We start from the raw sequence: 16,707 nt of genomic DNA on the forward strand, positions 1-16,707 counted from the left end.
GCACTTTAGTCAGTTGAGCTATCTGGCCGGCCCTTTGTTTTGTGTTTTTTGAGACAGGGTCTTGCTAAGCACTTCATGCTGTCTTTGAACTCACTTTGTAGCCCAGACTGGTCTCAAACTCAGAGTGATCCTCCTGCCTCAGGCTCCCTAGTGCTGGGATTATAGGCATGTGCCACTATGCCAACAGTCTACCTGTTTTGTTGTTGTTGTTGTTGTGGGGAAAAACACAGTTTTAGAGCCAAGTGTGGTGGCTTGTACTTCCTGTAATCCCAGCACTTGGGAGGCTGAAGCAGAAGGATCATTTCAAGGCCATGCTGGGCTACACAGCAAGTACAAGGCCATCCTGGACTACACTGAGACTCAAAAAACAAAGTAAGGTGTTGGTAAAACAGATCTGTACAAGAATCAGGTGAGTGAGGGAAGGAGTTTTGGACATGTTATATGACCTTCAATTTATTTTTATTTTTTTTTAACATTTATTGTGTGTGTGTGTGTGTGTGTGTGGCCAGCTCAGCCCACCAGGGGGGCGGGGCTGGCTGGCATGTGGTGCTGGGGGATCGAACCGCGGTCCCTGTGCTTTCCCAAGCTTGTTCCAAGTAGGTGCTTTAGACCACTGAGCCATCTCTCCAGCCCCGACCTTCAATTTAAAAATTGCATTAAAATAGTAGTGCTCTTGGCCGGGTGTGGTGGCACACTTCTGCAGTTCCGGCACTCGGGAGGCAGAGGCAGGAGCATCGCCACAAACTCCAGGCCAACCTGGACTACACAGTGAGTTAAACGCAGCCTGAACTATTGCTCTTGAGTGCTGCTTGTGTGGGAGTGGGGGGTGCGGGGGGTAGGGGGGTCCTCCATTAAGAGAGGATGGCAGCTGCCTTTAGTCCTGGCTCTATCCTGAAGACTTTTGGATGACACACTGAACGGCTTGGTCTTTATTCAGACTGTACAGTGGCAAACGGCCCCTTCCATCTCTCATTTACTTAAGTGCTTTAGCACAGGGGATCCCTGTGCAGCCCAGTCTGAACTCGCGATCCTACAGCTTCAGCTTCCTCAGTGCTGGGATGACAGCCACCACGCCAGCTCCATTTATTTATTTACCTATAGCAGAGGCGAGACCGGATCAGACCCTCGTTCGGGGGACCACTTTAAATACTCTTGCCCCAGATCTGTGGCAGTTAGCCTTCCAATAATACTAATATTTCACTGTCACACACCAGCTCTCTCGTCTGCCCCTTAAAACACCGTTTCCCTCTGTCTTCTCCTCCTAGTCCCAGTACCTGTTGGCCTTGGGCGTGCTCCACCAGCGCTCCGCACATCTGTTTCCGGCCGGCTTCCAGGACCGAGAGTCGATACCGAAACCATCGCTCTACTCCCACGGGGCGGAGCTTTCTCATCGGCTCTACCGGTATTCGACTCGTGATGCCTCGCCCCGGCGGGCGTCCAGCGGGAGGCGGAGCGAGTCCAAAATGGCGGCTCTCAGGCTGGCGCGCTCCGTGCTGCTGGCGCTTTGAGGTGGTCGCCGGGGGTCCGGGGGACGATTTCCCCGCCTCGAGGGCCCCAGAGAATGACTTGGGGGCTCTGCTAAGGTCAGGCGGCGGGGCTGGAGAGGAGTGGCAGCAAGAGCTGCGGTGGCGTCCACGCAGCGGGATGTGCGAGAGTTACTCCAGGTCGTTGTTGAGGGTCTCGGTGGCGCAGATCTGCCAGGCGCTGGGCTGGGACTCGGTGCAGCTCAGCGCCTGCCATCTCCTCACCGACGTGCTGCAGCGCTATTTGCAGCAGCTGGGCCGGGGCTGCCATCGGTACTCTGAACTCTGTGAGTACCGGGCTGGGTGCGGGAGGGCTGCCCGGCGAGTCACGCGAGACACCTCGCTCTCCCCGTCCCTCCCTCGGCGTCCCTGGCTCTTGCCGTGTGCATCCCGCCCGGGATCAGCCACCTTCTCGGCGCCCAGCGCTTCCACTGCTCCTGCAAACTCCAGTCATCCGCGGTGCCTCCCGTGCATCCGCTAACTTCCCGCCACCGGGCGGGCGCCCGGCTGCGCTCGGGCTGCACACCTCGTCTCCCTCTGGGAGGTGCCTTGCTCTTTCTTCTTGTCACCTGTCTGCTGCGGTTGAACCCACCCGAGTGCCCTACACCCTCTTATCCTGGTCCTTTTCCTCCCTTTCCTTCAAACTACTACAACTAGTTGTCACAGGCGCTCCGTCTACCGGCCGTTTCTCACCAGCCTGGCCATTCTCGAGCAGCTCCTCTCCGCACGGACTCCTTGACAGCTCTCTCCGCTAGCCTCTTCCCTCTTTTTTCTGTTCGCTGCACAGACAGCATCTCCACTTACTGTTTCCAAAGGCGGACTTGGTCAGTCTCGCTTAGTGGATGAACTTTCATTCTATAAAGGCTTCCACTTTTGTAATTTTTATGTCAGCGGCTATGAAAGTCTGGTAGAGGGATCCTAGGTAATTTGCAAGGTTCTCCAGGTAACCTGGGCTTCACAGTTTACGGCTTTTGGGTGAGTGCCTGGAACTACAGCTACTGCTATGTAATAACGAGGACTATTTTACCAGAAGCCAAGGGTCATTTTGTTGACATGCGAAATGTGCATATGTACATGGGCGTCGGAGGGTTCCACTCATTTAGATTTCAGATTGTAGTTTTTAAATTGATAAATTGGCGAACTAGATGAAGTGTTTCATAGAATGTTTTGTTGAAGTTTCCAGGTTTAAAAAGTGGAGGCCCTTAGATGCCTTGTGTTTCATAGGTTCTAAATTCCATTTCAGTAGTGCTGCCAAAGTGCTGTCCAGCACACAAATGAGGTCCTGTCCACAGCCCAAATCTGATGTTCTTATTCTTTCTTTAAAAATATTTCAGTTACACTGATTGATTAGAGGCTAAAATCTAAATTGAAGCAGCAGCTTCCTTTGTAAGCTAGTTTTTATCTTCTGCCACCCTGCCATAGTAATCTGCAGCCACACTGAGCTGCCTGCCTTTTCTAGAACATTTACAGCTGTTTAGCCCTAAATGCCTGGATGCACACTGTTTCCAAGTGTCTTTACTCCCAAGTCCACCAGTAGACCATTTTTATTTGAAGATTCACAGTATTTTGCTTTCAGGAACCCAGTTACCTGCTTTTACAATCCTGTGCATATTTCCCTGATATATCAGCCTGTTTTGTAATTGTCTGTATAAGACAAATTGATTATATTTGTATTCTGTAACCTAGAACAGGGCTAAATATAGTAAAAAAGAAATATTTGTTCAATGGATTGAACTGGTAATCCACTACCATAATAGCCATTTATTGACACTCCCCCCACCCCATTCTGAAAATTGAACCCGGGGATGCTTTACCACTGGGTTGCATCTCTTTATTTATTTATTTATTTTTGAGACAGACAGTTGCTAAATTGCCCATAGTGGTGTTAAGCTTCCTGCCTCAGCCTCCGGAGTGGGTGGGATAACAGGCATGTATCACTATTCTCAGCTTGACTTCACTTTTGAGGTTCTTAAAACATCCAGTTTTTTTGAAGGTTTGATTTCACCAGTACTTCTAAAGAGGGAACTGTGAAGTAATATTCATTCATCATCATCATCCTGAAAGCAGACCACCACCAGCAGAATACTTTTCTGGCTTTTGCTTGTTTTCCTTCAGGCTCCCTTCCGTGGCCCATGATGAAATAGGAGCATTGTAGGTAGTCTTATTATATGTTTGCTGCCAAGTTACCTAAATATGGACAGATGTTGATTGACAGGTGCCAAAACATCCCTTCAATATGTTGTTACCTTCATGCCTTCTACCTAGAACCAGAGTGTGCGCTGGCACTTTAGCTGACTAGGTATTCCGGAGTCACCAGAGGATCACTGTAGTTCCTTAGCATGTTCATAACAGAGCCATGATTCATCTGCTGCCAGGAGCTCTGAGCCAGCTGTGGTACCTGCATGACTGCCACAGAGGGTGGTACCGCCAGGTGGGACAGGTATGCCTGCGCCACTGGTGAGTGCTTCAAGTTGCCAAGATATGTTAGTGTGAGCCTTCTCCTTCATTACCCAATTTCTCTAGTTAGTTTTTTTGATTTTAGTGAGAATGTAATTGTCATGTTCATTATTCCTCATGGTGATTTGGAGAATTTCTTAAAATGCTAATTTAGATATACTATTAAGGAGACAGACATTTTAAGATTCTTTTTCATCCTGTATTTTAAAATTGAATTCACATTACAACTATGCAGTCTTGTATTCCACACTCTAATTTTTTTTTTTTTCTTTATTTTTCTCTTTTTTTGGTACTGGGAATCGAACTTACAACCTCCACTTGCCAGGCAGGCACTGTACTGCTGAGCTCTGTCCCTGGCCAATTTTTTTTTTTAATTTTGTTTTGTTTTTATTTTTGAGACAGGGTCTCTTTATATAGCTTAATGAGTAAGATAAAGGGCATAAGTTTGTGAATTGTGGGTTTTAGGCTAGGGTTACGTCACAGCAAAATGAGAGTTGAGTTGGGCTACAAAGTTCAGTTACATATAGGTGAAGAGAATTCTCTGTTAAGGAATATGGTAAAATAAGATTTCTAAGTAAGATAGAAAGCATCCCTTAAGGTGACCAGCCCCACCTCGGTAGCTAGTTCATTTGAAAGATGTTCAAAGAAAATATTCAAGAGTGAAATCTGGTTATGGAAAGAATTAAACGCTTTATGAAAAAGTAAAATGTAGTAGAAAACCTTGTGTACTTCCGCCAAATGTGGTGGCACACAGCTGTAATTCCATCACTCTGGAGGTTGTGAGTTTGAGCTGAACCTGGCCTGCATAATGAAACAAAATAAAATGAACAAACACATACACACTGCATATATTGAAAGTGGTATTTTGGGGCTGGTGAAATGGCTCAGTGGTCTAAAGCACCTACTTAGAACAAGATTGGCAGAGCACAGGGACCACGGTTCAATCCCCCAGCACCACATGCCAGCCAGCAGCGCCCCCTGGTGGACTGAGCTGGCTACCCCCCCCCCACACACACAAATAAATGAATAAAATTAAAAAAAAAAAAAAAAAGAAAGTGGTATTTTAAGGAAATGGTACTGCAGTGAAATCTAAGGAAAATTTTGATAGGCAGCTGGATGTAGAACTACATAGTGTTCTCCCATCCACAGTTTTGCTTATTAAGGCTTAAGTTACCTAGTCAAAGTGGTCTAAAAATATTCAATGGAATTGCTAGAAATAAACAGTTCATGTTGTAAATAATTTTTATTAGAGTATATTGTAATTGTTCTATTTTGAAATTGTTTATTTTTAATATCTTATTGTGCTTATTTTACATATTAAACTGTTATAAATATGTATGTATAGGAAAAAGAGAAACCAGTATATATAGCGTTCAACGCCCCATCTGAGGTTACAGGCATTACTGAGGGTTGGGAAATATATCCCCTGTGGATAGGAGAGAGACCACTATATGCTGAAGTAATGGTCATACATACAGAGGAAGAAAAATCAGGGGGCCGGGGAGATGGCTCAGTGGAATAAGCGCTTCCCTGGCAAGCGCAAGGGCTTGAGTTCAATCCCCGGTTCCGCAAAAAAGAAAGAAAAGAAAAGAAAAATCAGAACTCTGTGACAAGAAAAAGAGCAGGTTGGCGGCACCAGGGGCGGAGGCTCTGGGACTGCAGAGCACATGGAGGAGTTTAAGATGACTCTGGTTTTTGTACTGAGAGAGTGCTAGTGGGAGAGTTGCACTGTGTGTCTGTGTTTAGTAAAGGAGAAAGAAAAGTGTTTATTTATTGTAGTACTGGAAGTTAAACCTGTTGTTTTAGCACTGCCCTATATCCCCAGCCTCTTTTTATTTTTGAGATACAGACTTGCTAAGTGACTGAGTTGCCCAGGACAGCCACAGACTTGTGATCCTCCTGTCTCAGCCTCTCATATGCTGGAATTACAGTACTGAGCTGCCATTCCTGGGTCTTGTAGAAATTTAAAACGATGTGGGAGCCTCAAATTTTGCAAAGGATACTCCTAAGAAAAAATGCATTTGTTTTATTTTGCTTTTTTGAAACAGGGTCTCCCTATGTAGTTCAGGCTGGTTTTGAACTCACCATGTAGCCCAGGACGGTCCCAGGCTGGTAGCAATCCATCTGTTACAGCCTCCCAAGTACAGGGGATTATAGGTGTGTGCCATCATACCCGGCTTTTGTAAATAAAATCTCATTATATATTAACTTCTAATTTTTTGTCTATTTTATATGACGTCTTCTAATTACGCTTAAAAACTTACATAGAAATTACCTTTAGAATCTAAGTCTTTCCTTGTAAATATTCTTGGATTTAAAACATTGGTTCAGGAGTATAATCATTAACAAACGTTTACTTGAGCACTCATCTTGTGTCAGCTGCCTTTAATAGTCCCAGGGATACATTAGGGAATAATAGCGAAAATGGAACAGACATTCACTAACTCAACACAGCAGCTAGCTATTTGATGAGGAAGGTAATCATAGCACTAGTTACTGGGCAGACTCTTTGTGTCAACCACTGTTGCAGGTATTTTTGGTAGAGGTCTTGGGGAATGATCCCAAGCCCTTCGCACTGAGCTACACCCCCAGCCCCTTTTGGTAATCAACTTTATAAGATTTTATGTGATGTTCTGTTAAAGTCTTCCTAGGAACTAAGTTTTAAATATATAATATATTTGACTCAGAGCTGCATATTTGCTTAATATTTTTTAAAAAAAATGCTCATATGAGCATATTTTTAGCAATCTTTAGAAAAGGTTTTTTTTTTTTCTTTAAGTAACAGTTTGTTCTTGCCTTTCAGATGGCCGAACTGACCCAATTTTGGATGATGTTGGTGAAGCTTTCCAGCTTATGGGCGTTAGTCTTCATGAACTAGAAGACTATATTCACAATATTGAACCTGTTACTTTCCCACATCAAATCCCTTCATTTCCTGTTAGCAAGAACAATGTGCTCCAGTTTCCACAACCTGGAAGTAAAGATGCAGAGGAAAGAAAAGAATACATTCCGGATTACTTGCCACCCATTGTGTCTTCTCAAGAAGGTTTGTAGTTGATTTTTCCTCATACATGAATGATTATTTTAATGGATTTTTAATCTTTTTAGCTTTCTGTGCTTTGCCAACATATGAATTCTAGAAATGCAGTCCAAACCAACAAACTTTACCTGGGATTACCAGGCAAGCCATGGTACAATCAAGGTTACAGTGTTTTCAGTAGGGAGAACAGAATGTAGCCACAAAAAGAAACCTTTCAATAGGTGAGAATAGGATAATGACTAAATTAGAAAACCACTAAAAGCCAGGTGTGCTGGCGTATGCCAGTAATCCCAGCACTCCAGCCCCCAGGAGGCTGAGGCAGGAGGATCACTTATGAGTTCGAGGCCAACCTGGGCTACATTGTGAGTTCAAGGCCAGCCTGAACTGCATAGTGAGACTCTCAAAAAAATAAAAAAGAAAACCTTTGATATAAAAAAGAAAAGTTGAGGTAGTTCTTTCCCCTCCTTTTATTACCATTAATGTGTGTCCCCAGAGTGATGGCATGAGTGGCCTTGAATATTCTCCAGCATGTGCAGACCTAGCTCACTGTTGGGAGTGGTGGGTGACTGTGTTTCTTGTTTGGTCAGGGTATCAAATAGTTAGCTGAGCATAGTTGTCAGTCCCATTGCATAGTTGAATTCTCATTACATGATTTTACATATTTAATGTGTTGTTTCTGTTTTTGGTACTAGGGATCAAACTCAGGACCTGGGGCCTGCCAGGCAGGCGCTTGTGCTGCTGAGCTATATCCTGGCCCTGATTTTACATGCTGATCATTAAGTTCATCAAGATCCCAAACATACTTAAATAATTTGTAGTCTCTAATGACAAAAAATACTTTTTATAAAGTGGAAAAGTTATAATTCATTTCATTTGATTTTTTTTTTTTCAAGTCCAAAGTCTCTGGTATACTTCAGGATGATATAAATGACCAAGAAGTAAACCTTATTTATGATTTTTTTAAATTATGGTAAAACGTACCTAAGATAAAATCATGTATTTTAATCATTTTTAGGTTATAGTTCTATGTCATTAACTTTGTTCATGTTCTTATGCAACCTTCATAGCTGTCCATCTCTGAAACTTTTGTGTGTAAGTCACCATTTCCCACTCCTCCCAGGACCTGGCAGTTGCCATTCATTTTCTGTCACTGAAATACCTACTCTAGGTACCTCTTACAAGTGAGATCATACATTTGTCTGGTTTTGGTTTTTGTTATTATTATTGTTTGCATCTTTTGAAATAGGGTCTGGGTATGTCATTCACACGGGCCTTGAACTCACTGTGTGACCAAAGTGGCCTTGAACTTCTGCCTCGGCAGTGGCAGCAGTCCTGGGTGGCTGGCATTACCAACCTGTGCTGCCCTGCCTGGTATGGAATTTGTCTATTTGTGACGACTTATTTCACCTAGCATAGTGTCTTCAAGGCTCATCAATGTTATATTGTGTGTCAGGACTAATTCCTTTTTAAGGTAGAATAATGCAGTAGTATATGTATATTCCACATCTGTTTATCTTTTACCTGTGACAGACTATTGTTTCTACCTTTTAGCTCTTGTAAATAGAGAGGCATTGAACGGTGATACGCCAAGAGTATGTACAAGTCCCCACTTGCAGTTGTTCTGGGTTTGTACCTGAAGTAGTTTCTTTTCTTTCTTTCTTTTTTTTTTTTTCTTTTCTGGTACCAGGAATAGAACTTGGGACCTTGCACTTGCTGGGCAGGCATTGTGCCACTGAACTATCTCCCCGGCCCTATACCCAGAAGTTGATCATACATTAATTCTGTTTTGTTGTTTGTTTCCATGCTAGTTACTGAACCCCGGGCATCATGTGCTAAGCACATGCTGAGCCCTGTGCCTGAGCCTTGAAGGTTGCCAGCCTGTTTTCCACAGCAGCTGAACCAATTTACCTTCCTACTGACCATGCCCAAGGGTTGCCATTTCCTGCAGTACAGTTCTTGTTCACTTCATTGGTGATTTGGAGTGTTACCTGTTTGGCTCATGCATTCTGCTTAAAGTTGGAGTAAGTTGTCTCTTTGTCTAATCTGAAAAACTGGGCCGACTTGACTTAGCTGTAGGGCTTCCCTGTGGATAGGGAGATCATCATAGAGGCTGGCAAGGTACTGAAACAAAGCATTGTGTCCACGCTTGGTAGTCGCCTTGGCTAGATGGAAAGGTTTACCATAACCTTTTGGAAAAGTATCCTAGTTTTCTGATTTGGCCCTCTTCGGAAAGGCTTTGCTCAGTAGCTGATCATTTCTCCATTTCAAGGTTTTAGAAATTAATGCTGACTAAAACCAGGAGTCAGCATCAGCAGGGTCTAGGATGGCTCTCTGAGCAAAGGGTACCTTCAGTACGTTACTGAACTGAGTTGTGCGCTATTGATAATGGGCTCACATATAGAAGTTCCCTGTTACTTCTTTAATCTAGGACTGTTGCTACTATTAATAGTGGAATTTTTTTTTTTTTTTTTTTTTTTTTTTGTAACCGGGGATTGAACTCAGGCCCTTGCGCTTGCCAGGCAAGCACTTATTCTACTGAGCTATTTAAAATGTGCAGATTCATCCCAGTCTTCTCCAGCTTCTTTCAGTAACTGTTTAGCACCCCTCCCTTTGAATTTATTTGTATTTGCAGCTTGTATTATTTTTCAGGAACCTTACTGTTTATATTCTCCTATGTAAAATTCTTTTTAACCACCTCCATTGCTTTATATAAGGTTTGATTGAAAACTACAGCACCTATTTAAATTTTTAAAAATTCTATTAGTAAAAGACACGTTGCTGTGCCTGGGAGATAGCTCAGCAGCTTAAGCGCCTGCCTGTTAAGCGCAAAGTCCTGAGTTTGGTCCCCGGTCCAAAAAAAAAAAGGCATTAATCCTCATCACAATACTCCTAATTCCCTTCATTCCCGTCTCTGTTCATTCTCTCATCATTCTTGCTGCTTTCTGAAGCAATTCTGGAAGTCCTTTTTTTATGTCTTTACTTATGCTGTTGTGATTGCCTCAAGATCCTAAATAGATTTAAAACATTTATTTTTCTTTTTTTTTTTTTTTTTTGCGGAACAGGGAATTGAACTCAGGCCCTTGCGCTTGCCAGGCAAGTGTTTATTCTACTGAGCTATCTCCCTGACCCCTAAAACATTTACTTTTCACGGTCATTTTGACTTTGGGAAAGTCACCCGGTGCCACATCCAGTGAGTAAGGTGGATGAGAAAACACTGCAGTGTTTTCAGGAGCCCTTCTTTCCATTCCATTGGCTAGCACTCAGCAGCAACATTCCCTGTACTTTTTATCACACTTTCCAGCACTGCTACAGAAAGTGACAAGAATGATGGGATAAGTGTACTCAAAATAAGAGGGAATATCTTGAGAGGGATTAATAGTAATGCATCCTGGGGCTGGTGAGATGGCTCAGTGGTCTAAAGCACCTACTTAGAACAAGCTTAGCAAAGCACAGGGACCGCGGTTCAATCCCCCAGCACCACATGCCAGCCAGCCCTGCCCCCAGGTAGGCTGAGCTGGCCACAAACAAATAAATAAATACAATTAAAAAAAAAAAATAGTAATGCATCCTTTTTTTTTAAAGATAGAGTCTTGCTGTGCAGGTCAGGCTGGCCTTAAGCTCACTGTGTAGCCCAGGCTGGTCTGGAACTTGCAGTGATCCTCCTGCCTCAGCCTCTTGAGTGGGCCATGTGTCTTTTTAAAAAAATTTTGTACCAGGGATCAAACTCAGGACCTTATGCTTGCCAGGCAGGCACTTTTGCCACTGAGCTATCTCCCCGGCCTGGCAATGAGTCTTTTTTTTTTTTTTTTTTAATGTATTTAGTACGGGGTCTACAGGGTCTCACTACACAGATTGGGCATAGTGATTGTCTTGTTTTCAGCCTCCCAAGCGCTGGGATTATAGGCATGTGACAAGCCCAGTCTCAATTGCTGTCTCAGCGTGCCCCACCGGCACAGCAGGCCAACAATTGAACCCAGTCCCTGCACTCTGCTGAAGCAGGCATTTTAATACACTGAGCTATCTGGCCGGCCCAATGAGTCTTTGTATTGGTCAGGGTTTTACTTAGAGGAACAGATATAAAGAACAGATATTAACACAAGATATACAATGTATAAGAAATTACAAGGTTGGGTTAAGACATGTGCAGAGGGCGTCTGCACACCCCAGACTGAGGAGTTCAGTCCCAAGGTCTGAAGCTCACTGCTGTGCTCCGAGCAAGTCTCTATTCGTCAGCTGATGGGTCTGTGAGGGAAGACTGAAGAGTCTGCGATGGATGCTGATGGATGCTGAAGAGTCTGCGACGGAAGGTGAAGGATCCAAGGTGTAAGAGTCTGCGCTGCAAGCCAGGCGATGAAGCCCAAGCCGAATGCGAAGACTTAAGCCCCTCAAAGGAAGTGGAAGATCGATTACTTCCTCAGCCCCTTTGTATGGTCTCTTTGTGCTGAGTCACTCTGGGGGCAGAACCAATTGTGCCCCAGGGTGGGACCCCCACCAGCAGGAAGTGCACCAGGGAGTCATCCCAAGTTGACACAATGTATCAACCACTACAGTCTTTTACTATAATAGTTTTTCAAAATTTAAACATTCACCATCAATTTCGATCCCCTTTTATCACTGTTTTGGATCTTAGAAACTAGTTTTGTTAGTTTTTAAAATCAGGAATGTATTTACTTTTAAAATGTAGCAGATGCATTTAAGTACCGACCATATCAAAGGAAGACTTTTTGTGCAGAACCCTGGTAACAGACGGGCTAAAAAAGAACTCCTTTTTCTCTAAATGAGGCCATGAGTATCTGGTGACCCTGGAATTTCCTTCTTTGTTCTTGTTCTTAAATATGATTTATTGAACATCCTAGATGTCTTTATAAAAGTACTACTAAATTATCAATCTATTCTATCGTCTTGTACTTTGACAGTTAGTAGGCATAGCTCTGGAGTGTTTAGCTAAGGGAACAGGTATTAGTACACAAAAATTACAATTGTGCCAAGAAAACAAGAACTGAAATGCCATGATAGAGGAAATTTGAAGCGATTTAGCAGACATTAAGGATACTAATGTTAAAATAATTGGTGTTAGTGATTTTTAAAATGTTAAGACCCCATGAATTTCATGTCAGTGAATTAGGCCAAGTTTAACAGCTAAGGCTTTTGTGTACTATCAAACGGCATGTGACTGAACCAGAGTTGTACTTTCCATGTCCAAAACCCTAATCCACATTCTCTGTGCCTTCTGGGGCTTTCTAAATCTGTTCTGGAGGGTGTTTATCTTACCATCTCCTGTTATTTCTCTTTAAAAAAATTTTTTTTTTATCATTCATTTGTTTATTTATTTGGTACAAGGTCTCACTACACAGCTTGAACTTGTAGTGATCCTTTTGTCTCAGCTTCCCCAGTGCTGGGATTACAGGCGTGCGCCACCACACCCAGTTTCAGTGACCAGAGCCACAGTACGGCATGCTGTTCTGGGAATCAAACCCAGGTCCTATGCTTGTCAGAGAGGGACTTAGACCACCAAACTATCTCCCCAGCCCTTCCCCTGTTTTTTAAAAACTTATTACTTAAGTGACTAGAGGTATAGCTCTATGGTAATGTTTAAAATAAAAAAAATACTCAGATGAGCTACACTGGCCAAATTGTTTGTTTGATTGTTTATTTCTGGTGCTGAGTATTGAGCCTAACACCTCTTGCACCCTAAGTGTGTTCCTTACCTCTGAACTGTAGCCCTAGCCCCTGGCTTAATTTCACTCCATGTTTCATATACAGACTTAATCACTGGTCTGTGTATAACCTGTGTTTGTTGATTTAAAGAGTTATTTAATTACTTTTCTACAATGTATTAAGCCCTAGCAAACAGATTATCCAAAACTAAACTATGCCAGGTGGGGTGGCTCACGCCTATAATCTCAGCCTGTAATCCCAGTGCTCAGGAGGCTGAGGCAGGAGGATCCCAAGACAGAGCCCAGCCTGAACAACTCAGTAACATAATAAAATTCTGTCTCAAAATAAAAAATGAAAAAGGATATAGCTTAATGCAACAGTCCTAGATTCAACTACTACTACTGCCAAAAGAAGAAAAAAATAAAGATATGTGATACAGCTACAGGTAGGATTTCTAGTTTTACATCATTTAAATAGGTTGTTTCAGTTTTAGACTTACAGAAAAAGAGAGTAGTACAGTTTCTTTATATTCTGTATCCAGATTCCTCTATTAATAAAATCTTGCGCCAGTACATTTGTTATAATTAATGAACCAAGATTGATACATTATTATTAATGAAAGTCAATATTTTATTTAGCTTTGGTTTTTGTGTGTATGTATATAGTTTTTTTTTTTCATGTCTTTTTTTGTTTTGTTTTTTTGAGCCTGGGTCTTGCTGTGTATTCCAAGCCAGCCTCCAACCCACAGAAATCCTCCTGCTTCAACCTCCAGAGGGCTGGGATCATAGGTGTGCATGCGCTGCCAGGCTCAGCTGTCTTCAGCTTTCCCCACTGTCCTTCTTCTCTCCCTGTGGTCCTATCCAGGACCTTATTATCTTTAGTTGTCATGTTCCTTTAGTGTTTCCTCTTGGCTGTGGTATTTTTTCAGGCTTTTCTTGTTTTTGAAAACCTTGGCAGTTTTGAAGAGTATTGGTCAAGTATGTGATAGGATGCACCTCTGAGATTTTTTTTCATGATTACCCTGGAAATTTGAGATTTTGGGAGGGAAGACTACAGAGATAAGAGTACTTTTTTAATGGCATTGTCTAGTCAAAGGACTTATGTAATTGACATAATTTTTTTCTTTTGATTTTTAATTTTTTTTTGGTGCTAAGGCTTGAACCCAAGACCTCACATTTACTAGGCAAGCACTTTACCACTAAGCTAAAACCCCAATCCCGAATCTCCTCTGTTGAAGTTGACTTTAGTCACTTGGCTAAAGTAGTGCTTGTCAGGTTTCTCCACTGTTCAGTTACTCTTTAGGGGGTTGGGGGTGTCTCACCACATAGTTCAGGCTGGCCTTAAACTCACTATATAGCACAGCCTGGCTTTGGACTTGTAATGATCCTCCTGCCTTAGCCACAGAGTGCTGTCAGGTGTGAGCCACCCAGCTCAGCTGTATGGAGTCTTTTTACCCCTCCTTCTGTACTCTCTGCTCTTGGGAAACAAGTCGGAAAGACTTTACTGTGTTAAGGAATCGGGAGTTATATAGCTCTCTTGTTGAATGTGATGTATGATGTGAACCTTTTGGAACTCTTTTGCATAAATATGTATTTGTCATTTCTTTTTGGGGAAGTGGGTTTGCTTTGTTTTGCTTTGTTGTTTTTTAAGGCAGTCTCACTATATAGTTCACACTGTCATTGAACTCAGCAGTCCTTTTGCCTGAGTCTCTCAAGTGCTGGGATTACAGGTGTGTGTTAACGTGCCCGTGTATTTGTCTTTATTTCTGTCAGAAATTTCTATCTTCATTAGCAAGCCCCTTTAAAAATATTTACATGTTTGAAAACATTAAAATAATACAAAGCTTGTTTATGAAAAGCCTTGGGCAGTGGAGGCACAGGTCAGAGGTGGAGCACTTGCCTAGCTTGTGAGACACGCTGAGGTCATTCCCAGCACTGCCACACAAAAAGTGCCCCAGGTATCCTAAGCTCCAAGAAAGGGTCTCCTCGCCTTTCCATGCTCTCATTTCCAAGAATAACCTCTTGAGTTTTGTTGTTGTTTTTATTTTTATTTTTTGGAGACTCCTGCTATGTAGCCCAGGCTGCCCTGAATCTATGGGGATTCTCCCATCTCAGCCCTTTGAGTGTTGACAGTACAGCATGCACCACCAGGTCTGGTTTAAGAATACTTTTATTACTAACAGGTGTGAATCCTAGAGCTCTTCAGGTGAAAATTTTGGATGTCTTAGACTCAAAATCCTGTTCTCTTCAGTTTCATTGATAAGACTGTTGGTACAATCCAGATTCTGTTTGGCTTGGTCCTTTCCTTTTTTTTCCTTTAGGCATTTTCTTGTAGCAACAGACATTTTCATGAAATAGCTTTCTCTGAAGTCACCAGTTACACTATCTAATTGGGTGATCTAAAAAGGACATTTAAAGCCGTACATGCTAGAGCATGCTGTTACCCCAGCACTCTGGGAGACTGAAGCAGGAGGATCACAACAGCTAGGCAATTTAGCAAGTTATCAAGACCTTATCTCAAGATAAAAAATATCATTGCAAAGGTCCTGGGTTCAATCTCTACTATGGGAAAAAGAAATGAAACGAATGAAAGGAAAAGAAAAGGCTATTTAATACCTATGTAGGTACCTCCCAGTTCAAGAAGTAGAACTTTACCACCTCTCACAGAAGCCCTGAGCCCCAGTCATAGCTCCTTCCCCAAGCCTTCAGCAAAGAAGCACTACCTTGACTTTATAGAAATTACTTCTTTGCTTTAGTTTTATCTAGTGTGTGTGTCCATGGTATAGGAGGGAGAAACTCCCAACCTGCTGGATATCTGGGATGACTTTGTGTTCTCTAAAATTGAACAGTGACTTTTAGGAACAACAGTGGTTAAGAGCAGAGTATATTTATTGGGGGAAAGAGTCTGTCTGCATGAGAGACAGGAGTCCTGAGTGGGTCCAAGGACCCTGCCTCTCCTAGGGATTTTATAGAGCAAAACCACAGGATGAGGTGGGCCCAAGGTGGGCATGAGGTGGGACAAAATCGTGGCCAGCCAGTATGATTATGAATCTAATTGCTCAGGTAAAATTGATTAAATCAGGATCAAATAGAGAAGCATCTCATGCAGCAAGTGGGCATGAATACAGAACAAGAAGTGTCCTCTAGGGGGTCAGGTTAGTGGTTCTCCCTGTCTTTTTCAAGTCCCTGATGTTTATCTTTAGGAAGAATATGGGTGCATTTACCTTCTATCTTGAGATCTGGCCCACAGCAGAGGTGCCTTTCTGTCTCACAGTTGCAGGGCATCTTGATTTCTTATACTGACTGCTTCAAGGACCTTCCCACATCTCACTATATAAATATTTCTGTCTAACTCAGCTGTCAAAAACACCTAAACCTATTAATTTACTGTTCTCCATGCTCCTCTCCTTTTCATATTTTTGTCTCTTGTATTTTTTTTTTTTTCTTTTCATTTCATTTATTGACAGGGTCTCACTATGTAGTTCAGTCTAGTCTTAAACTCACCATGTTTCCCAGGCTTCCCTGGAATTCACAGAGATACTCCTGCCTCAGCCTCCAAAGTACTGGGATTATGGACATGCACCAGAAAGTAATTGTAGATTACTCCCTACCCCAAGCCCATTCTTTCTTTGTTGTGTAATTAATTTTTTGAAGAATGTGGCCCCTATGACTTTCTGCATTTGAATTTTGTGGGTCCTACACTCTGTGTACTCTGCAGCTGTCCATTGTGCTTTTTGCAAACTGGTAGCGAGAATCCAAGCTTGGCCACACTCAGGTCAGTGCCTTTTACAAGACATAATGAGTATTTTCTTCTCTAGTTAGGCCGATTAACGTTTGGTTTTCCTTTTTTTTTTTTTTTACATTAACCATGTTTATAATCTTTTTTGTGATCCATTATTTCATTAAAGGTTGCAAAATAGTGATAGTCTCTTTTTTTTTCAAAGTTTTATTGATAAACAGATAGCAATGAGACAGTTTCAAATCAAATTGGAAGTACAGTTTCAACAAATAATACACTGCATATATTCTT

At 42.4% G+C, this 16,707-nt stretch overlaps 1 protein-coding gene across 1 annotated transcript in view; it reads left to right on the forward strand.

Annotated features, from left to right (window-relative positions):
* The first annotated feature begins 1,444 nt into the window (after positions 1–1,444).
* Taf3 (TATA-box binding protein associated factor 3) overlaps positions 1,445–16,707 on the forward strand; it is a 176,106-nt gene continuing 160,843 nt past the window's right edge. Inside the window, exons 1-2 of the mRNA XM_004635293.2 lie at positions 1,445–1,810; positions 6,784–7,026. Coding sequence (XP_004635350.1) covers positions 1,645–1,810; positions 6,784–7,026 — 409 coding nt within the window. The 5' untranslated portion in view covers positions 1,445–1,644. The remainder of the gene's footprint in view (positions 1,811–6,783; positions 7,027–16,707) is intronic.

Source organism: Octodon degus, unplaced genomic scaffold (assembly GCF_000260255.1).
Source record: "Octodon degus isolate 3935 unplaced genomic scaffold, OctDeg1.0 scaffold00071, whole genome shotgun sequence".
NCBI classification, from domain to species: Eukaryota; Metazoa; Chordata; class Mammalia; order Rodentia; family Octodontidae; genus Octodon; species Octodon degus.